We start from the raw sequence: 21,945 nt of genomic DNA, 5'->3' as shown, positions 1-21,945 counted from the left end.
GAGCTAATTAAGGATTCCATACGAATCGACACATGACCGCACTGCTCAGCATAACTCAGCTTCCTCAGGATCTTGTTACCCTTTGGGTTTCCTATGACTGACAACGCGCCAAAAATAAAAAGACGGAAGCTATCAAACAAACCAGAGTCTGCGTCAGCTTATTTGCAAAGGCGACCTCCTGTTTCGCTTATGAGTCAACGAGCGCATCGGATCAGGCATGGTATGGTTATTACAGTAATTGGTAAGCTCATGAAATAGCAAACTTGCCAGTAATTATTGCGTTGCGCACAAGAGTTCCACTTATATACGATTAGAGTCTATTCAAAGCTAGAACGATCATATCGCCAGATAACGGGAGAGAAATCCGGTGGACTTGATTATGGTTAGGTATGCCTTTGACTTGACTTGGAAGCTCGCCTTTCAGCACGGCGAGTCGCTCTCACACAATTCGCCGACGAATACTGGCACTGCTGATTTGGGTCTGGGCGTTCTAGCTTTACCTGTCTTACCAATACTAGAGTCTAATAGAGTCTACAAGTGATGCCATAATGAGTCACTTGAATTAATATGCTGACACTTAGTCTCAAATTGACTGCCAAACCGCCGAGTTATCAGGACCAGCAGTCACGAGCTGATTAACGGAATAGCACAGATGTATTTCAATTTTTGTAGAGCACAGAGCCCTTGCAACACTACGAGGGAAGCGGGTTGAATAATGTAAAGAGTGACTGGTTTTGATATTCGAGGCAATTCGACTTGCGAAAATGCTAATTCTTCATCATCCCCGATTTGTCTGGTACAAGCTGCCTGATTTCTCTAATCTCTAATGCATTGAGTGGAGAGCAAGATTTAGCTGGTTTTTACATGTATCTTTTTGCTTGTCGGGTGAACTAACATCACACACGTAATCGTTCGACCCGTCTTCGCACCTGAAAGTCCCTTGGTAATGGACTGATAGATTTGAAGCTTAACGGGCTCTCAAATACCGATCCTTGGTTATATAACACTATACTTGCTCCTCAATTTTCAAGGACCAGTTATGATATCAAAACACAGACAGCAAGATTAGAAGAACAAGGAGCTTCTCAGTCATACAGCCGCTCCTCGTCCGCAGCAGCACACTTCTGGCACTTCTCTTCTGGCTGTGTTGGTGGGGAGTCAAAATCGGAGACAGCGTCTGGTTCCATCTCTTTTCTCACAATGATCTCTTCGTACCTGCTCTGTAGCAATTGGGTGGCGAGATGCATAGTGGCCCACTCCCTTGGGGGAATGGCGTCGGAGATCAAGATGCGGTCGGATAGCGTTTGTAGGTATTGAATTGTATCGTTGACCATTTTTCAACTGATTTTAATATTGCTTGGGGGACTCTTTCGATGCACCAGTTGTGAGCGGCCCGGTATTTGAGAGGTGGAGTATGACTGTCGGCGTCGCTTTCGTGAGAGGGTTGAGGATTCGGCTGCTCTCTTTTTCGCGTCCAGGAGGGGCAGGTCTTGGCTTTCAGCCTTTATGACGCTTGGAGACAACGTAGAGGCCATTGAGCCAGCAAGAGAGGTACCAACTGAAGTAACTGCCTCTGTGGCTACAGAGCCAGTGGACTGGTCACCAGGCAGTTGTAAAACCTGGCTTGTGTGGCCGCAATTCCCGTAGACGAATAGACCATCGACACGACGGAAGTTTCCAGCCGATTCATTGCCTTCATGAAATAGGTATGTTAGCCGATGGATTCCTCGAGAAGGGGATCTAAAATAACGATACCAGTTTGGCATGTACGTCCACTGTGACCTTCTGTGTCTGGGGTATTGGACTTCTTTGTAACCTGTGATAGGTTGTGATCCATGATTGATCGGCTTCTCTGGTGATGGTGTTGTACTGGCAAGTTATTGGAGCAAAAGAAGGACAAGAGAGCATCGACCGTGGGACAATTATGACATTTTAAATGTTTGGGACTGAAGTGGTCATGCCCACCATATCCACAGTCAAGATTTTCCGGGTTATTATTATCAGCCCCGACTCCTAAGGAGGACTATGGATGCCAATATGTGGCCACAATAGTGGTACGTACTCCAATGATCGAATCAAGGATGTTTTAATCCAGTTGCCGTATCCACATGGTGCTCGAGCCACCAATTGATTTGAAGCATATTCCCAGGAGCAACATGGCTGCCAGTTTATATTTGGCCATGAGCAGGAACGTGCGGAAGGGAATTGCATCTCTGACGCCTTGGGGGTTGTTAGAGGGCCATGATTCAGCCGCGCCGCGCAGCCACGATAATGGATCCGACTGGTCAAAAGTTTGTTTTGTGCTACCAGGAGCTCTGACCGCTATAGGTTTTTTGATCATAATCCGCTGGTATTGTGCCGATATGATAGTACCTTTTGAGTGTTCTCATTCCAGCACCTTTGGCGATGTACGAGTGGTGAATGGTGTGAATACGTTGAATCAACGTTGACATCAACGTTGAACTTAAAAACACCATTGCTTTCTGCCCATGGAAGATATCCAGGTGAGCCATGTTGTTCCTTTGCCAATAGTGAGACTTTGTTAAATCTCTCACTCGAAACTCATTTCCTAATCGGCCGCGTTGGTTCACCTACAGTGACGGTTTTGTCATGGCTGAGAGACGCATCCTACACTGGCCGTTAAACACAAGCTCAACAAAAGATATAGAAAGAGGTGACTACATCTTTCTGGGGATTGGGTAGATTTTGAATCAACAGCAAACCGCAGTTTCCTCGAGTACAGCGGAGTGATGTATTGCAAATAGACCAAGGCAAACTACGTCGGTATCAGAAATATTTCGTCGGTGTCCGTCCAAACTTGAAAATTTATGCGCAATCACGACACATATTAAGGAGATTAATAATATAGTAGCAGGAAAGTAAATCCTGGGAACAAACGGTGATTTCCGAGGATCCGTACTGAGAGATCAGGCACTTCTGTAGAGGCCATCGGCCTTTGAGCATAGGAATAGTGCTTCAATTTGAAACATACTTATCTAGTAAAAGCCTCCGTGGAGTGCCACTAAGACACCAGGTACTTAAATGGTATATGGCGTGGCTCGGTATCAGCTGGGTCATTCTTCGTAGAGGCAGCATTTGTGTGAAGATCACCTAGCACATATAACCTTATAGTACCCGGGGATAATGACCTGCTTCATCCTTTTGCGTCCCAATCTTTACTTTGCTCAACTATTCCCTTGAGCGACACCTGCCTCACCTTTTCACGCCCACTAAATCTGCTCTTGCGGACACAAAATGTCTCCGGAGACTGCCGCCACCATGATACGAATGTGTCTTGTCATTATTTCCCTTACCATCACTTGGCTGGCCCTTGCTAGTCTCAGTTCGGCCATTGTACACTTTGCGGTCGTCCTGCGAGATCGTGCAAAATCCGACCTCGTCACCCCGGCCGACTCTATTGGACATCACATTCCAAATCTCATGGACAACGTCGTTGACCGGCGCACCGTAAGCCCCGCAACCTCCAAGGGGTGTGCATCTGTCAATGTTTTCGTCCAGTTGTGCCTTTAGTAAGCGCACCAAATCTTCTGAGGTAATCGGATGATGAAGATCGTCTTTGCTTCGACGACGGCGCATCACATTCGGACAACAGTCGTCTAGAACACCTCTAGACTGTAATCCGAGTAAACAACGTTGGGTGCAGAATTTCGCATCGCGATCTTGGGCCTGGTTACCTTGGTGGTTCCCCAGGTGCCGTTGACGACCTGCTTGTTGGACAGATGGGGAGGATGTAACTTGACTGAATCCCCGTTTCCGGCTTGTTGCTTGGTTAGGATCTGAGCCTGATGAGTCCGGCGACTGAGACCGATGCTGTACACCCGACGGTGCACAACTGGCTGAAGACCTAGTGGACAGTCGACGAGCTGCTGATTGTGGAAAATCCGGTGGGGATGACGTTTCATAAGCCGAACCGGGATCTGGACTTGTATACTCCAGAACAGTGCCATCGGAGTGAAGAAGGGTTTGCTGAAGCTCCGCTGTAGGAATGTGAGAGCGAGTGTGATCAGATCTGGTCTTCCAAATAGGAATCTCTGGACGTGTAGAATTTCTCTATTCTTGACCACGTGCGAGTGAGCGGAATGCCATCAGACACAGACATAGTGTCCTGGCCACAGAAGTCTTCGGTTGTTGGAAACTATCTTCAACTTCATACCAGGGTCCAACAACCAGATCCCAGGGTGTGTTTGCATTTTCTGCCGGGAGGAATAATTTCTGCCTTGCTCCCTGAGCGCTCAGGGAGCGCTCTGAGCGCCCCGCAATTATGCCGTATATTAAAGTTCATCATTGGTCCACAATACCAGTCGCATGATAAGTGCTTTAGCTGACAATGACTAATGTGATTAGTCACAAGATCGTTTTTCCCTTTCCTTAACAACTCATAAGAAGACCAAAGAATATGGTCGTTCGCTTCAACTATGGAGGTTGAATTCGTCAAATTATCGGTTTCTTTCATGCCCTCAGCCATTTGCAAAATATTGTGTAAATCCTTCTATCCCATGTGTTTCGACTTTACGAACACAATGAATCCCACGATCAGAGGAGGTGAGCAGAGGGTGAGCCAAGGGTGAGCCGAGAAAGGGTGGCACCCACTTTGTCCTCGCAGTTGGCGTTGCTCCCCTCCTCCCCCAAAAGTGCATCAGCGATCTCTTAAGTGCTCTCGATATCCGTTTATCAACTGCCATCGAATTCCTTGGTCCTCTTCAGAAGCTTTCTCTCAATGTGAGCTAGCCACCCAATCGGAACTCGCACCATCTGACTCTTCCTCCAGGCCAATCACTATGGAGAACAAGGGAGCTTCGACTCCTTGGAGAAAATTCAGAGAAAGAGGTAGGCCTGACTCTACTTAGGACCTGACGCTTATTGACACTGTCTTAGATTCTAGACGCAGTCCGCATCTCTTGTTAACTTCAATCGATGTTGCCTATAGAAACGGTCATAAGCCTTTACAAGCAGATTCAAGCTGATGCTGACTGTTTAATCGATTATGAGGTAAAGCACAACAGCTCTGGACAATTTTTCTCATCGGCCATCGATGGTAGCCCGAATCAAGGCCATCTTGCAGTGTCGTCAGACTCGGTGGTTCCACAGAACGACCAAAACCCATCCGGTAAAGAAGCCCAGAAATACGACGTCTCAGAGGATTTAACTAAATTTACCTTTGTTTTCCAGATGTGTCCGTCGACACCCGTAATCAATCTTTCCCTAACGATTTCGACAAGGGGGGTTCGCCTTCTCTTGAACCTAGAAGGGCCTATAAGGGATCTGTGGCAGACGGCTGACTGTTGGGCGCAAGCTTGAATCCAAATCAGCCTAAATACCAGCCTCGCCCATAATTAGCCCGAGAAGGTTCCAATATGCATCTTGCATTAGAGCGTTCATGTGTATAATCCGTTTTGTTATCGTCTAAAACATAGCCAAAACAATGCGGACCATGTTCCAGGTCCAAAATATAAGCCAGATGAGTGCGCGCTTGTGTCGCTCGCCGATTATCATACACATATCGGAAGCTATGACCATATCGTATAGCTGAGTCTGTCGAATATCCCAGCGCAGATCCAGCGAGAAGCGCCCCCCTTCCTCAGTTCGTTTCATCCATTTCAAGGGATGCCCCGTCATCTCAAGCACTTTTGTCAACGCTGAATCAAAGACCCAAAGCTCGCCATATTTTTCGTCCCCAAGGCTTGAAGAGTATTGAGCTATAAAAAGCTCTTCTGTTGACACGCCAGGAATTTTGGCAATCAACTTCAGGTGACTGAAAGGCATGAGCCTTCGATTCCATTTATAATCGGGGTGCAGGTCTCGAGTGCCTTCCCAAGAGAACAAGACGCCGGCATATTGGAAACAATAACACCGAGTACTTAGTGAAAAGGGGGAACTCCATTTGAGAAGAAATGTTCCATCGGCCACAGTCGGTTGCTGCGCGAGCGAGCGCCGCGATAGAGTGCACGGCGGTGGTTGTGTGTCTCGTTTCTGTAGATCTGCTTCGCTTGGTGAGAGGATTGAGGAGCCGTTGTTGCTTCCCATTGTGCCCATCTCGAGGTCGCGATCGATGGACTTGTCCTTGATTTCGATACTCTCACTCTTGGCGTGCACAGTGGCAGCCTCGCGTTGGGTATCATTTCTGCGATTGTAATCTTTGCCAGTTGCCCCCACGCCTTCCATAGACGAGACTTGTACCTTTCCAGGGTCGACCCGTAGTTGAAAGTACTGTCATTGGGAGCAGTATGACGCTTCCGCTTTGCTAAGTCATTGTAATCGATGGCATTTTTCATCTTATCACCAAGCTGAATGACCCAATGTCTCCAAAAGAATCCGCACTTGATGATGCAGATCGCATCGCTCTTCTTTGCGCCTCCTCGATGAAGGGTGCGCGGAGTCTGATTCAGTGGGTTCCAACCAATCTCCCGTAGATCAATATCCAATACGACCAAAGCGACGGCCATTGCCTTTTAGAAAGTGCTGTCCCAAGTTCATTCGAAGAACCATGCAGCTGCTAAGAGAACACGGTTGGAACCTGATTGGGGTCTAGCAGTGCCATCTGAAACGAATTTTGGTGCGGTGATGTCCTCGCAGGAGGCTAGTTCGTTCGTAATCGTAGTAGACACTCCGGTCACCCGTCTGAAAGAAACCATCATATGAGCCTTGATTAACGGTAGAAAGTTTGCTCCAGGACCTAGATGCTAGTCCAAGAGGTCCCACAACCACTTTTGATTCGATGTTGTTTCGGACAACAAAGTCTTTACAGTGGCTGCCTGTTCGAACATGACATGCTCACGTGTCCTCCGCAGCGCGGTGAGCTCGACAAATATGATTTGACCTCAAATAACAGTCGAGGTAGCAGATGTAGAGAATCCGGCTTCCCTGACAAGTGTGTGATATGTAGGAGACGATATGAACGGATAAAGGATACGCGCGGTCAACTTGACTAACCTGCAGCTGCAGTGGCACCCAGGGTAAACGGTCTTTGCACATAGTGCTTCGGCTTGGATAGGAAATGTGTGCATAATAATCAAATCTACGCACCACATGTCCAACAGGATACGCCACAACACCTTGGACCGCGCTCACGACGCAGCTTCCTATATGTCAGAGGCGATTCTTGGGTATTGAGCTCTCATTAGATTGCCTGTGGCCCAGTCTTATCGGTTTGTAGCTGAGGTGACCAGTGTGCCAACTCGTAGGCTAAGAATGAGGATGCTTTGCGTCGTCTTCTCCTTGCAGGCGGACTTGTGCTAACAGCCTGACTGTGTGCGGAGGTACAGCTCAGCTGCCATGAAGCAGGGCAATATATTAGCATTCCATTGTGTCTTTCGGATTTCCAGGCTTGGAAGGACACCAATTGCCATCCGAGGGCGAGTATCACACATTCGACACCAGCAGCCTACGCTGCTTGAAGGATTGAAAAAACTAAAACGACAGGTATGAGTCGGGCAGTGGTATACGCTCATCGGGGTTCAGGTCTAGTATCAGGTAGACAGATCGAACATGGCCTGATACACAGAGTCTATAGGGAGAAAGGGAGAAAGAAGCCGGGGTTGATACGAATCTTCTGGTGACTTACTGACGGTAGTAGTCATGTGGAAGGGACAGAGAGCATGCGATCGTATTGGTATAGGGGAGCTCGAGCAGACAAGACATTTGTTCGCGTGGCATTCGACTCGAGTGACAGAAATGAGGGTGTTCTCCTGTTGTACGATCCGAGTCAGCAAGGATTGATCTAGGTGGACGAGTTGTCGTACGAGTTGTCGTACTGTAGCGTACATGTTCATAGAAACACCGAAATATGCGCTTGGGACGGGACAATCAGTTTGCGCAATGATCATATCGACATCACAACTAGATCACTTACAACTCTCTGCAATGCAGTCACCAGCCATGCCACGTCGCATTCAGGCTCATCGGAATCGGCTGTCGCTTAAAAAGCCGCGCTGGTGTGCACAAGACGGTTTGTTGAGACAGTAAACGCGCGTGATAAACCCACTTGCGATAAACATTGCACTTCCATGGTGGATGAATGTGTCGCGTTGCCAGAGGTTCAGGACTCCACAATAGAGTGAAGGCGGTGGGGACGAGGGCGGAAGACGCGATGGAGCACGCGTCGTATGCCCACCACCTTGGCCTTGTCTCTGGTCTGGCGGAATAGGTCACTGGCCACAATATTTTCAATGGGTGGCAATGAGTTAGTCCCTAGTGGCATAAAGATGTCAGTGGTGTTCGTGGTTTGGCGCACAAGGCTTGGTATAGTTAATCGGATACCGCGCAGCAGAAGGCGCGATAACTCACTCACGACCAGGAAGGACGAACGTCTCAAGCTTCAAGAGCGCCAACGCAAGCATTTGCTGTCAATGTGTCTTTGTCGACGAATACGGTACAAGAACAAGCGGGGTACTACGAGGAAGCTTGACCTCTAATATATAGTTCCCTTCCAACCAACATGCGCATGGGCTTGCTGTGTTTAACGATCTTGCCATTTGCCAGACAGGGCGACGGCGACTCCGAGTTTTGCTGGGGGTCTTCTCAGTTGCCGGAATGACTGTCGAGGCCCGTGCCGGTTCGCATATCTTCCATGTCAGTAAGTAAACATCAGGAATATAGACGACACTCTTTGTATCATGGCACAGGGAATGCCACTAACGCGTACATAAGAATTTTGAAAATTATTCCCACTACAGGGTCCACTAGATCGCCTCCCATACTCGTGCGCCTTGTGTGTTTTGCCAATTAGCTTTAATTTTTCGGTCTGTTGTTCGGCCTCAAAAGATCCATAACCCCACGATAGTATGTATCTACAAGAAACTAGTGGAGGTAATGTTAGTTGAGTGCATATATTGCATACCCAATTCCACATCCGGATTACAGACCTTTGCACGTATTGATTGCGCACCACTGAATATACTAATTTAGTTGTGCTCAATTAGCCATCCTCGACTAATCATAGCTTTTGCTCCCACCTGCCCGGTTAAATACAATACTTCTTTAACTCCTTAGCCCGTTTGCCTTTTTTCCACTCCTGTCAAGATAGCTATCGGCGACTCATTGTACGTGTTTTATCTCGATGTGCTTACGCACTTTTCCAAGTCGACATTGACGATAGAAGTCATGAGTTTTCAATTGACCGGAGCCACATTGTCCTGGTCGATGTTGTGGAAGTCGAGAGTTTCTGAGTACCTGTTGACATTGTCAGCATTATAATGAAGCGACACGCATGTCAAGCACTTACATCATAGTCTTCCAGGTGTCCACAGGTAGATCAAGATTGGTAAATGACCAGTCAAACTTCTCCTGGGCGACCGGCTCGTCCGTCGGATCATGGTAGGGCGCCAGGTACTCGTGTGCCAACGCTTCTGCGGCTCGAATCCGCTCAGTCGGATTGAATACCAATATCCGCTCAAGCAGGTCCACGGCTGCAAGTAGTCAGCATGGTAACGATATGGTAGGGAAGGACAGCCGGGGTGTCGCATACCATCAGCATCGGCATTCCGGAACTTATTCGCCAGAGGGTGACGCTCGCGCTTCGGTAACGATTTGACAAATCGCAAGGTCTGTACACAAGAGGGATTAACTAAACGCCCATAATCCCGTCACTCGGAAAATAAGTGGAGAACTACTCACGTTCTCACTGCCGATGGTTTGAATCACGTCATCTGGGGGAGTTCCCAGCAGGTCGGTGATAATTGAAAATTGGTTTACATGGTCCTTCCCGGGAAACAGCGGCTTCCCTTCCAGCATTTCGGCGAAAATGCAGCCTGCACTCCAGATATCCACCTCCACGTCATACTTCTGCCAGGTGAGCATAATCTCGGGAGCCCGGTAATATCGTGTTGAGACATAGCCGGTCATCCGTGGGTCCTGGGCTCGTGCCAGGCCGAAATCGCAGATTTTTAGGTCACAGTTTTCATTAATGAGGATGTTGCCGGGCTTCAGGTCTCGGTGGACCACGCCGGCAGAGTGAACATATTTCAACCCTCGCTGCAAATCCCGTCAGTTGCCATGCGCTTTCTTATATAGCAGAAGACTTACGAAGATCTGGTAAAGAAAATACTGAATGAATTGCCCCTGGAGAGGCCGAGAAGTCATGAGGCGGTGGAGGTCGGTTCCCAGGAGGTCGGTCACAAAGTAGCTGTAGCTGTTAGCACTCTGCGCATCACACTCTCGGCGGATGGAGAAGAACGTACATATCTTCGAGGGGGGAGATAAAAATATCGCTTAAGCTGATGATCTGCAGGTATGTCAGTTAAAATAAGCGCGGTAACTCTGAAAGAAGGCGGGAGACACCCACATTCTCATGCCGAAGATGCTTGAGCAACTTCAGCTCTCGGTAGGTGCGCTTGGACAGGACGGAGGAGCTGAAGGGCTTCACGATCTTCTTGACTGCAACCGGCTGACCTGTCAATTGATCTCGCGCTGAGCTATGTAGGATACATCAGTTCGGCCCCTGAAATATCGCAATGCGCGATAGCATGATGGGAAATATACCAGACCAGCCCGAAAGCGCCAGTGCCCACCGGCTGCAAGTTCATATACCTAGAACCCAAATCTCAGCGAACGATTCCCCTGCGGGGGAATAGCAACGGTAATGCGAACCGGCTAGTGATCTCGAAGGTGGTGCCAAAAATCTGGAACCGGGTGAAGTCCGCCATTCTGAAAAAGAATAAACCCTGGCGTGTCATGGAGGGGAGACTATGGGAAGGAACGTAGAAACACCGGAAAGTAAAACCTAAAGTGGAAAGGGTAGTGACGGCGGAGGGGGCTCTGTATGTGAAAGGTGCAGACCAACGATGACGTTCGCGACCGGTCATGTGAGGTTTCTGCTTAAATGACTAAATGCCGCCAGAAGAAACAGAAGCGAAAACGCAATCATCGACCTAATACCCTAGCTTTTGCCTTGGAGTCTTCCACAGGGGCTGGTACAATAGATCTGCCCAGTCGGCTGCTGTGGCGGAGAAACATCTTCGCATAGAAACTTGGACCAGCCAGCCTAAGTCTTGTCTCTTTGATTGGCTGGCTCGCCATTTGAAAAGCATAGTAGCTATTTTCTCATGCCTATGCAGGATTATCGACCATTCGCCAGTTTCAGACTTTCCATCGCAGCTAGCCAACAATGTGGATTATCGCCTGAAATGTTGCGAGGGAAGTCGCGCATTACGGGCCTTGCTTTCGAGCTTACAACCCTTTAAAACCTGTATCCGAAACCATAGGCTCAACTTTCTACTATGGGTGCAAGAGAGTTGAATACGATATGGGAAAATATAAAAATATGGAAATATAGCTAATAAATGCCCCGTACAACAAGATTCACCTATTGAGTTGGGGTAATAGATAGTAATAATTATGTCACGGTAGGAAAGTCGAACTAGCTGGCTAAACTGGCCGGAGTCAAGGTACGGATCGCCGTAAGACCGTGATGATGGGTGACATGGTGGCCTGAACAGTGCTGGCAGTCTCCAAGGGCCGAAATCCGAGATTGCCTCCCTACCTGCGAATGTGGCCTTGGTCTGGGGCGAGTTGACGGTCGAGATTGGCCGCAACTGGATGAGATAGATATTGTGGCCTTGAACGAAGAGGGGCTGGGAGTTCAATATTGACCCACAAGAGAGTGGGTATGAGACACACTAGTGGGGCGCGAAATTGAGCCTAAAAAGGTTAGCGCTGCGGCGGAGCCGGGTGCCGTAGAGGTAACTCTGGGGCAGATGCGAGGCATTCCGTGGACTGCAGCAAGTGGGCGGCAGAATGGATGGGCGCGCGGGCCTGGTGCATTATCTGCCGCTGCCTCTTTTTAACCGAACGGATGTCTGTAAGATTTGGTCCGAGGCAGGGATCTGCCGATGTTGGATGGCCACGGTACTCCAGGCTGGTGCAAATGTTTGTTCCACGTAGTTGGGCATCTTCTAGCAAGTCGTCGCAGAAGAATGGTGTGGCTGATATAGTAACAGGGATTTTTGAGTCGCTTGTGCAGAGTACATACGGTTGTATCTTAGGGTCAAATGACGTATTAGGCGACGGGACGTGGCTATCAGCACTTGCCGTCGTACTTGCCAACGCAGCCACACCAAGCGAGAAGGATGAGTCGATGCTTGACAAATCTAAACTCAACTTCGGCAGGTTGCCTTTCATCGATGGGCGGAACGCCAAGTTGCTTTCGCGCCGACTTGCGATGGAGAGTCCTTTCGAGTGAAATTTGATCCTTTCGAGTGAAATTTGGAACGGCCTGGAAAAGCAGCCAGCAAGTGGCGGTAGAATTGCTCTTTGATTCGCAAGGTTCGGTTTTGCAGCATGAGGATCCGCTTTGCTTGATAACGCTCGTCGACTTCCTCGTACATGCCCTCCCCCTCAACAATCTCTTTAGTGACGTGAAACGCCTTGCCAGTGCGACGTTTGTGCAGCGACGAAGCGATTGGCCGACTTCACCCGAGCATCCAAGCTCCGGTCTTTTCGCCGTGAAGCAGCGATAAAAGCTCTGCAAAACTGTTAGTGGGCTCTTTTTGACAGCAATCGAATCCACGTACCTCTCCTGGTTTTCTTCCGGCGAACGGGTAATTGGATAGAAGTGTAGATCTTGATCCGACAAGGACGTTTTGAGGTTCAGTGGAAGCAAGATAATCAGTATTAGCTTCCCACGACCTAATAATAGGGTGTTGTAGACAGCTATATGTGGCGGAGGGAAAGGGTGGGGATGAGAAAAGAAAGGCAGGTGTCAGAGCTTAGACCGGCCATCGTTACACCCGAGCCTAAATTCAACGAATGCAGACGAGCAAGATTCGGCGTCCGGAAAAGGACCATGGCTCTGCATCTCCAGTCACCACATCGTGGGTTGGCCCATTTGCAGATGCCATTAAAGGCTCAAACGAAGATTAAGATGTCCGTTTAGTATATATGTACCCTCTTAGTGGTTCTTCAATTATCTGAAAGCCGGCTGCAATTGGCCTCCCAGCTGTAAGGTCTGTTGTGATATGAAGCTGGTGCAGATCAGGAAGCAAGCCGCACCATCGGAATTAGCTCCGAAATGTCTATACAGACAACCAAGTTGATTTACAATCAACTTGGCTCCGTGTTGTATATGTAACTTCATCTTGCCCTCTAGAATAAAATACAATTTCATACCTCTGAACTACAACAAGATCCACAGAATACACGATTCCTGGTTAGTCTAGAACATCGGTTTCTACTTAGAAGAGATGTCACACTTGGTCCCAGAGGACGATATCGTCGCCTAAATCACCAGGCACTGATGCGGTCGAGATTTAACGTTCTGCCTTTCTCTGAGGAGGATGTTACCTTCGTAGAAGAATGACGGGACGTAGCAGATTAGTTACTGAATTTGTCAGATGAAACCACGTGATGTCCGGTTCGGGTGGTCGCCGCGTCCCCGCGAAATAACCAAATCAAGCAAATATATATACATATTTATTGCAAGGCAAGATTGAAATATATCATGCAGCGCTTTTATGTGTGCGATTTCGCGTATGAAAGCCCGGTTCAGCGACATGGACTTGTTTAATCCAACGTAGTGTTGAGCGATTTTTCGTAAAATCTTGTTAAGAATTGAACAATCTTAATTATTGTGCTAGATTACCGAAGCGGTATTACGCGGTAACTTCCTTCAGCCAAAGAGAGCGGTTGGTTAAGTCAAACGCTGAGCGGAAGGTTGGTCATGGGTAGGTGGAGAGCGGTGTGAGAAGGGCTCATCTGCCGAACGGAGCTCACACTCCTGTTGGCGTGCCCCATATATCCCCACTCCACCTCTTTCGATATAACAGTATGCCAGGAACCGCGAAGTCGGCAAGCTTTCACATCTCAATGCGTTGATTGGGCTTTGAGCTGGGACACGTCGTCAGCTTTATCTTTTTCTTCAAGCTCTGTGGTGGTTTGTCTGGGAAAATCTCCATTTTTTTCCACACGCTGATTGACAAATCCAGACTTGAGACCCGCCAGCGATTTCGGGAAGGGATTCTCGGTGGATAACATCGACCTTGTTTAATAGCGACCGCCGAGTTGTGAGCAAGAACATTTGAACACCTTTAGATACATGCTTCGATCGAAACTGACCCTTGTCAGATGCGAAACAGCAAGCTAGTGAAGTGCGAAGCTCTTTTACTTATGGACTATAAGTCCTTCAATCGTGAGTGCCACTACTGCGAGCATTCTTATTTGTTAGGAGCCGCATACCGAATGTCATTCACAATCAGCCAGTCATGTTAAAATGAGTGTCGGGTAACTACACCTTCGCCGAGCCCCTAAAGCTTTTTGTGCCAGTATAGAGGAAAGCTGGTTGGTGAGTGCTCGCAATGCACAGTTGCGGCGAAGCAGTTTCTGAATAAAGTGGGGAAGGTTCATCAAGTTGATGTAACTCTCGGCCCTGATTATTCTGTCCCTGCTGTTGTCTGCTGTCTGCTGGACCGCATAATAATGGCTCAAATGCTTAACAACCAAGGGGATGACCCTGCCCTATATGGTTCTGTCCGCAGCAAACGGGTTGTTATTCCTTTCGCGCCACACACCCTAGTCTGAATGAATCAACGAGTGAGGGGACCCCTGCTCATTGAGATGGCATTCCTGCTGCAGCAGATACCCTAGCCCTGGTCCACCTATTAAACAATGCCAATTTGTTGAGTCTATACTCTGCCCCGTCAACCCAAACAGCCAAAGTACTACATTGAATGAACAGGAGGCCTCTTCTCGATGACACCCTGGTTGAATCCTTTGATGTGCCATCTATGCCGCTGAGTGCTCGCTTTCCACCAACATTCATTTAGACAGCTTCACCCACGTCTGAATCAGTGCCCACGACCCCTATAGGCGGCGAAAAAGGTCTCGCACAGTCCACAGCAACATCTCTATTGGGTAAGCTGTGTCGAATATCCGTGTGCTTGTTCCTAATGCGTAACTTCGTGCTTACGACTACTAAAACACAATACCCTTGAAGTACCGAGGCCTGCCGTGGCCTAATCGTCTTTGTCCGCGTTCTTTACCGAATAATACAGAGGTTATCTTGTAAGTCTTCATATTTTTTAAGGTCCTAACTAGGGTCTCCAGATCTATAACCAGCTGTGGCCCTGCGTAACTATGTCGGCAAATATGCCCGGTCGCTAGGGAGACTACCACGTAGCTTTCTGGTGTTGGGGGATAGCAAGCGGTCCCATTCTTAGATGACTACCTTAGGTAGATGACAATCCCTTTTTCCCGTCTTCATATACACACTATATATCTATTTGATTTGTTCCTCTGCCATTGAGCCAGGGTACTTTCATACTATAACTTTGCTCAGTCCGATATTTTCTGGCACAAGCTCGACGTACAGCCGCAGCCGAATGAGATAATGATTTTGTATTCGGGAGGAAGTGCTCAAAAAAAGATAGTTGTTCTTGGGCTGGAACTTGACCAACATTGATGCTGGGCAATGAGTGCACCAAACAAAACAAGTGGCTACATCCCATATCCAAGTGTGCCTTTCGGAAAATTAGCGCGGTTCAAAACAATCATTCCCAAAATAACATGAGCAACTTCATTATGAATGGGACTTGTCCTCATGGATATTACGTCTCCGTGAGTGGTTTTGGCTGTTGAGGTAGACTGGTGTATCAATACCAAAGCCGTTTGGTGCATCATCTTCCATTTGAGTAGTTAAGTAATCTTCTGACTTATGTTGTTCGATACACCCGAATGGCTCCGCAGACACATATAATCCAACAGGCTCAAATAATTCAATGGGCTCAGAATCGGGCTCGGGTTACGGAAGGGGAGATTCCGCTTTTCGAGACTGCCGGCAATCTGGGCAAATGATTTTGTTCGGTTTGATAATCGGAGTGTTCGGCGCAGCCTGCATACAGTATACATTGTGTTCTAGAGTGGATGAAGATTCATCTAACAAGCTATCATACCTCATTTATGTCTCAATTACGCCAGCGACTAGCAAGAGTATACTGCAAGCGCACATGAATTTCTAGGGCTTCAAGTCTTTGACAAATTTATCTTCAGAATAAAGCTATCTTCAGAATAAAGCCGGCCGAAAGGCCCACGTGCGTTAAGCATCTGACGGCTGGAACGCATCCGAATCGCAGGATATTCCCAGTTATGGCTCATGAGTTTCATTTTGAAGTTATCTCGAAATAAAAAACCGAACTCAAAACCACCTTTGGTAAGGCCTAATTGGCTCTTAATGCCTCTGTCTTTGGCTGAATACCCTCTAGGGGAGGTGTCACATAAAGACCAAATATGAAGTAACTAAATTAACGTTTTCTTTTGGCGTCAAGATAATGTAAGAGAGTGAAAAATTAGTCCAAAAACTTTGGTTCTATAATCGACAACCAAAAGGGGACAACCTGCTCTAAATTCTTTGATTCAATATCTATGACTTACCTACCCGACTACTTGCATGTATGACTCCAAGGAAAAAGAAATTGCGTTCTCGCTGCACTGCATTCTCAAGTACTGAATTCTTCCGCCAGGGCTGTTTGCAGATCGACTCCCCGGAATTAAAAAGCAATTCGGGATGGGGCATGAGGGATCCGCAAGGGCCGCAGAGCTGGAAATTATGGGCATTCTAGGCGTCGTTTCAACACATGGTGCGAATCTTTATACGGAGATGCACCTTGCGAGGCAGTTCAAGCCTCGGGTGGTAATAGCAATGCCACCAAAGGAGGAGCGTCACGACAGCGATACGGTCCATCTCGGCGGAGGCAAACGGTGCACCACTATTTCCCAGTTCGGGTTGGCAATAGATGTTAAGCTTTGTCGAATATCAGGCGAGCTGGTTCAGGTTCCGGCAATTTTGTAGTCTATGGAATTTCTGTATAACGGTCCATCCAGCACGCCCTGCACAGACATGGAAGGATCATTCATCCATTCCATTCGTTCTTCCATAGGGTAGATCTCCGTGTATGCTTATGTAACCCATGTGACCCGAACGTTTGCGAAATAACAATGGCTCGGGCTAGATTCGAGATCAAGTCTGTCGAGGCTACTACAGTACACGAACTTGTCACGATGTAGCATACGTCCCAACATCATGAGTATTCTTTCCTCACAAGCCTTATATTTTATCTTACTACTTTTCGAAATGTATTGCGCAAATACTATCCATGTCATGACAGAGTAGATCTGGATATATATTCATAATCACTCGAAAGTTTCCAACCAGATTTTCAGTGCTCGAAGTTCGTGATCTAGATTAACATACAGCGCCCATCGCTAGAAAAGATAGAATATCCTTCCATACAAGGGAAGATTAGATGTCAGGTGAACCCATTTTCCGCATCAATAAAGTTATCAAAAATCGAATCCGTCAAAAACCCATTTGGTTCATAACCATTCGGTTCATGAGTTGTAAACTCAATTGCTATATCAGGCAACACCGTCCAGTCGTTATCGTTATTATATGCGACCGTTTCGACGGGGTTAGCACCATCTGAGACCGACTCATCGGACCACGTCCCAGTGGAAAATGAGCGTGATGAGCTGGCAGAGAGACTGGAATTGTGGACATCCGGGTTCGAAGGTCCTTGGACAGTCTGGGCCATTATATCTAGCTGCTGGTTGATTCGCTGGTCATGGCACTCGGCATGTTGGAAAATGCGGCTTTTCAAATCCCAGACTTCTTCTCGTAGGCAGTTCAACTGTGCAAGGAGGGTATCTTTCTTTTGTGTTTCGTCGGTGAAGCGCCGCTCGATTTTCTTGTGTTCTCTTTTCTTTCTTTCGCGGCATTTGTTGGCGGCGATGCGGTTTCGTTCGAGGTGTTTTGCCCGCCCCGGGCTGATGGAGCGGGAGGTGCTTGGTGTGGCGAATTTCATGGTTTCTTGGCCACGCGACGTATATAAAAGTCTTGGAAGAGATATCAGAAATATATAACGTAATTTGGAATAGTGGGATGAGTGGCTTCTATTCTTTTCAGTCTTAAAGAGTATCATCAAATATCTACAACGTAGAAATTCGAATTATTGACATATGGAATCTTCGAGGCAGATGCTACCACAAATATTTAAAAGGACCTGGACCGAGATTAATGACGTACACTGTCTAGGATTTGGACAGTATCTGGGTTTGAAAATGAAAGCAAGCTTCGGGACAGTTGCAACCTGGCCGAGTCCGGTCCTGGCATTCAATCACAGGGACGCCTCAGGCCCACATGATATGTCGGAGCAGATGCATTGGCATACCGGCATACCGGAGGATTCATTGATCCTATGCATTTTGTAATTTTAGATTCGTAATCGGCGGCCCATAACTATAACCTGTTAGGAGAGCCGATACAGCAATACGGAGAGTTGAATACCATTTATTGATCCCCTACATTTTACAATACGGCCCACGCCGACATGATAGTCCGTGAGACATCGGCTTGAACCTTGGAACATACTTAAAGGATGTAGGGTAGAGGTGGCGAAATATTTTAAATATTCTGTCAAGAAACAGGATGATACTGTCTTTTTACCATGTAAACATGTGACCTTTTTACTATGCATTTGCTTACTAATTGTGTCCAACTAGATTGTCAAAACCGGACAATTGTTGTTTTTAGTTAGTTAGAGAATTGTACCATTTGTGAATTTTACCCGTACGTTCGCCATACACCAGATTTCCGACATATTCATCTGCAGATCCATTATAAACTGGCCTTTGAATTACAGAGATTTAATTTTCTCACAACATACCAATGGAAAATTGCGTACTTTCGCCATTTTTTTGTGATCTAGACTGACTGCTTACAGTGAGAGGAGGTATAACTTAGTAGCAAAAGACAATGTCGTTATTTGATTGAAGCAATTGAAGATTTGAGCTTTTCAAAATTAGTCGGAGGGATAACTTATGGTCGACCCGCCGCCCCACAATCCACAATTTCTTCAACAGCATGCACTTTTCTTACATTGGCATTATACAAGCCATTTCATGGAATCAGACTTGGTATAATACAAAATATATTTTTCAGGTCAATGGCCAACCAGCGATGTATTTTTGAATACAGCGCCTCGTCGTATCGAATTCCGGATCCCAATGAGTAGTGTAGGGGATAATCGACACCACAGCTAGAGGCCAATTTAATCCAGGCCTCATCTTTGAACATCGTCCTCCAGACACGAACAGAATAAAGTTCGTCAACGAAAGACAATGCATTGTCGCTTGCTTTGCTTGGAAAGGGTAACCACGCTTAGACCGTTGAATGGTAGGTCATAATGGTCACTGCACTATGTTGCGGTATATTCAGGCGAAATAACTTCCCAGACCTCGCTTTGATGCGGCTTGCTCAATAGTTCTCCCCAGTAAAGCTTTGGTGATGGGAGATGAAAAAAGTGGCTATATCGACTGAATACGGAGCGAACGTCGAAGGCCAGTCGAATCCAATATAGCTGACGGAGCTGACGGAGCTGGGGGAACTAATATCTTAATGCAATGGAGACGTCCGTCTAATCACCTGGATCTGAACATTCGTCTCTGAATTTGGCAGTCGGACGAATTGACGGTATGATAATAAACACGGACGCTTGCAAAATATCTGATATCGCTGATCGCAGAGTCGAAATGGCAGCTTATTTTGCACGATATCCGAGGTTGACCGCACAGCCTCAGCTTTTTCCACCCCGATCTCTCTACCTGGTTGGATCTCCATTAGTGAGAACGTCTCCTGTCTCCAAGGTGGTAATCGGGTTGGGTCAATCATTTCGATTTCCTGTAGTCTCTCCAGGTTCATTGTTTCTAAAGCTTCTGATAGCGGGAACCAGGCGAACGATCCACAATTCTTGCGTCCTCTCTGGGCCCGACGTAGGGTGCTCCATATGGAATGTTTTCGGGGTAGGGTATGCAGTCTTTTGGTTTATGCACGGTAACGCAGACGAACGTGAGTTGGCAGTGCATGTGCTTCTACGTCGGGTGTGGTTGTTGCAACCGTTCGAAAGGCAAATAGGATGCGGATGAGAGCCGCCCGTTGCACGGTACGGAGGTGTCGTAGATGGGTCCTGTGACGAAGTGTGTCATGCCGGACGGTCGAAGCGTGTTCGATGGCCGGTACGACGACGCTTCATAGAGCTGCCGCATTTGCTCTCGGCGAAGCTGTCGCAGCCCCACCCCGCGCCAAGCGCCCCCCGCCGGAAGTGGCTGGCAGTCGTGGATGGTTCAGTCACACGTTTTACATCTGTTCCTGGCCCCCTCAGAGCGAATTCCCGAGCACGAGGACCCCTAGGTATTTTACATGAGGAATTTAGGAATACCAATTAAGATCTGAGGTGCAATTGTAGTTTCAGACTTTACTCAACTGAACCGTCCACGTCCGGTACTGCACGGTTGTATAATTTTTGCTTTTCTGAGATTCCGTTCATCCTCGGTATTGTGCCTAATGCGCCGGTCGTGTTTTCATAGTGAGCTGCTGATTGCAACTCTACGTCTTACTTTTTCTTACCTAAATCAAATTCCATCCGCGTACAATATGAATGAAGTATTCATTGTTACCATTGCATGTCTCACAAGTTCGATAAATAATTATTGTATCATACAAATTTATGTATTGTACCAGCTTCAGCCACAGAACTGGTTCAATCTTCTATCATCTGAAATACTGTAAAGAATACTGCAAAGAGTGGAATTGGACTCTCTAATGGCTATTTCCCAAGGCAATTTGCTGCAAATGTATGGTCAGCAGTTTTGCTCCATCTCTACCGCACACGTCTGGCAATTGACTGTATATTTCTCCCCTCAAATTGTCAGCCGACACTTAGTCTTCCCCTCAGGAAGGCTAAATTTCCCAGTGTGCCAGGCAGTTATTTCTTGTCAAAGAATTAGTATATCCCATGTGTGGACAGATATATGTGAATGCTGAACTCACACCGCAGGCATTGCAAGCGCAATCTTTTGTGGAGCAAGTGCAGCTCTGGGGTCCAATGCAGGAACATGTGGATCCGCAGTTGCAGGCCATATTTGCAAAGCAATGGGTAGGGTGGTTGAATCTATTGGATGATCTGGAATGAACCTATTGGATGATCTGGAAGGAATCTGATTCACGGTTTAGTCACAAAAGCCTGGGGACCTTGGGAGCCTTTATAACTTTCAATGGGCATGGTAAAGGGCGCAAAGGATGATCGGATATAGACGTCATCCTTGGTCATGAAGTAGTGGTCTTGGTTGATTACTGTAGAGAGCAGGGACTAAACGTCATCATTACAGTGAAACAGTTGCGTCACCCGCCAAATGCATGGATAGGTCGTCTCAATTTTTTTCTCGTGTAAAAGAAAGATTTATATCATTGTCAATTAGTGCGCAATAGTCAATCAATGTCGCTTACGTGCGGATATGCACCTGGTACATTTTGTTACCTGGAACACGGCTGATTCCAAACTTCATATTTATCCAAGATACCGTAGGTAGGATGACAGAAGGCCTACCTGGCTCGATGCAGCGTATCACTATATGGTGTCGTGGTCTCGGATCCTCCACGTTCAAAAGCTACTGTAGTGAGAAAGAAGGTTTAACTATGGAGTATCGCTAGGGACGAAGGTGGATTGGCAACGCCGGGTATATGGTCTGAACCTCGGGGAATACAATGAATAATCACTTGGAGAATATATGGTTCGTTTTAAGGCAGATTTCTTCCAGAGTGCTGGATCAGAGAGAGCCATCGCTACCTGTTCAATAGTATCAGTAAAGGACATTTGCTGAAGACCTGAGATGTTTTCGCATAGTTGGCGCAGGATACTAAGGCACAGATACTTGGATATCGCTGGGGCCTGAGATATTTTTGGCGGGCTTTAGCACGGAATGCCAAGATAGGCGCCCCTCCCGTCCCCGTCCTTTGCAAGAACTTGATTCATTGTGAGGATCCGTTGCCCCGCAACGCCCGGCCCGTGGATGTTGATAGTCCGTACTATGATTTCAATGCCGACGTGGATCTAGGAAGACTCACCTATAAACCAGTGCTGCTGAGTTGGCGTTGACCAAAAACAA

The 21,945-nt window shown here is 47.3% G+C and overlaps 5 protein-coding genes across 5 annotated transcripts; 1 reads left to right on the top strand and 4 right to left on the bottom strand.

The window, feature by feature from the left end:
* Positions 1 to 3,213: 3,213 nt before the first annotated feature.
* On the bottom strand, positions 3,214 to 3,968 carry N7489_004989 (uncharacterized protein; the record flags this gene model as incomplete). Its single annotated transcript, XM_056710741.1, has 2 exons — positions 3,214 to 3,633; positions 3,696 to 3,968. 2 exons carry the CDS (start codon positions 3,966 to 3,968, stop codon positions 3,214 to 3,216), a joined length of 693 nt encoding a protein of 230 aa, XP_056569162.1.
* A 1,456-nt stretch (positions 3,969 to 5,424) lies between these two features.
* Positions 5,425 to 6,464, bottom strand: N7489_004988 (uncharacterized protein; the record flags this gene model as incomplete). Its single annotated transcript, XM_056710740.1, has 2 exons — positions 5,425 to 6,142; positions 6,199 to 6,464. The coding sequence occupies 2 exons, from the start codon at positions 6,462 to 6,464 to the stop codon at positions 5,425 to 5,427; spliced, it is 984 nt and encodes a 327-aa protein (XP_056569161.1).
* Positions 6,465 to 9,128: 2,664 nt separating this feature from the next.
* Positions 9,129 to 10,661, bottom strand: N7489_004987 (HOG1 family mitogen-activated protein kinase; the record flags this gene model as incomplete). The annotated part of the gene is made up of 9 exons (XM_056710739.1): positions 9,129 to 9,189; positions 9,242 to 9,425; positions 9,485 to 9,563; positions 9,634 to 9,990; positions 10,042 to 10,141; positions 10,197 to 10,240; positions 10,301 to 10,430; positions 10,498 to 10,545; positions 10,606 to 10,661. 9 exons carry the CDS (start codon positions 10,659 to 10,661, stop codon positions 9,129 to 9,131), a joined length of 1,059 nt encoding a protein of 352 aa, XP_056569160.1.
* Positions 10,662 to 11,881: 1,220 nt separating this feature from the next.
* On the top strand, positions 11,882 to 12,196 carry N7489_004986 (uncharacterized protein; the record flags this gene model as incomplete). Its single annotated transcript, XM_056710738.1, has 1 exon — positions 11,882 to 12,196. The coding sequence occupies one exon, from the start codon at positions 11,882 to 11,884 to the stop codon at positions 12,194 to 12,196; it is 315 nt and encodes a 104-aa protein (XP_056569159.1).
* Positions 12,197 to 17,252: 5,056 nt separating this feature from the next.
* Positions 17,253 to 17,807, bottom strand: N7489_004985 (bZIP transcription factor; the record flags this gene model as incomplete). The annotated part of the gene is made up of 1 exon (XM_056710737.1): positions 17,253 to 17,807. One exon carries the CDS (start codon positions 17,805 to 17,807, stop codon positions 17,253 to 17,255), a length of 555 nt encoding a protein of 184 aa, XP_056569158.1.
* Positions 17,808 to 21,945: the final 4,138 nt, after the last annotated feature.

Source organism: Penicillium chrysogenum, assembly GCF_028827035.1.
Source record: "Penicillium chrysogenum strain IBT 35668 chromosome Unknown utg000002l_segment0_segment0, whole genome shotgun sequence".
NCBI lineage: Eukaryota > Fungi > Ascomycota > Eurotiomycetes > Eurotiales > Aspergillaceae > Penicillium > Penicillium chrysogenum.
The sequence above is the reverse complement of the archived record's forward strand: the minus strand, read 5'-3'. Positions and strand labels throughout refer to the sequence as shown.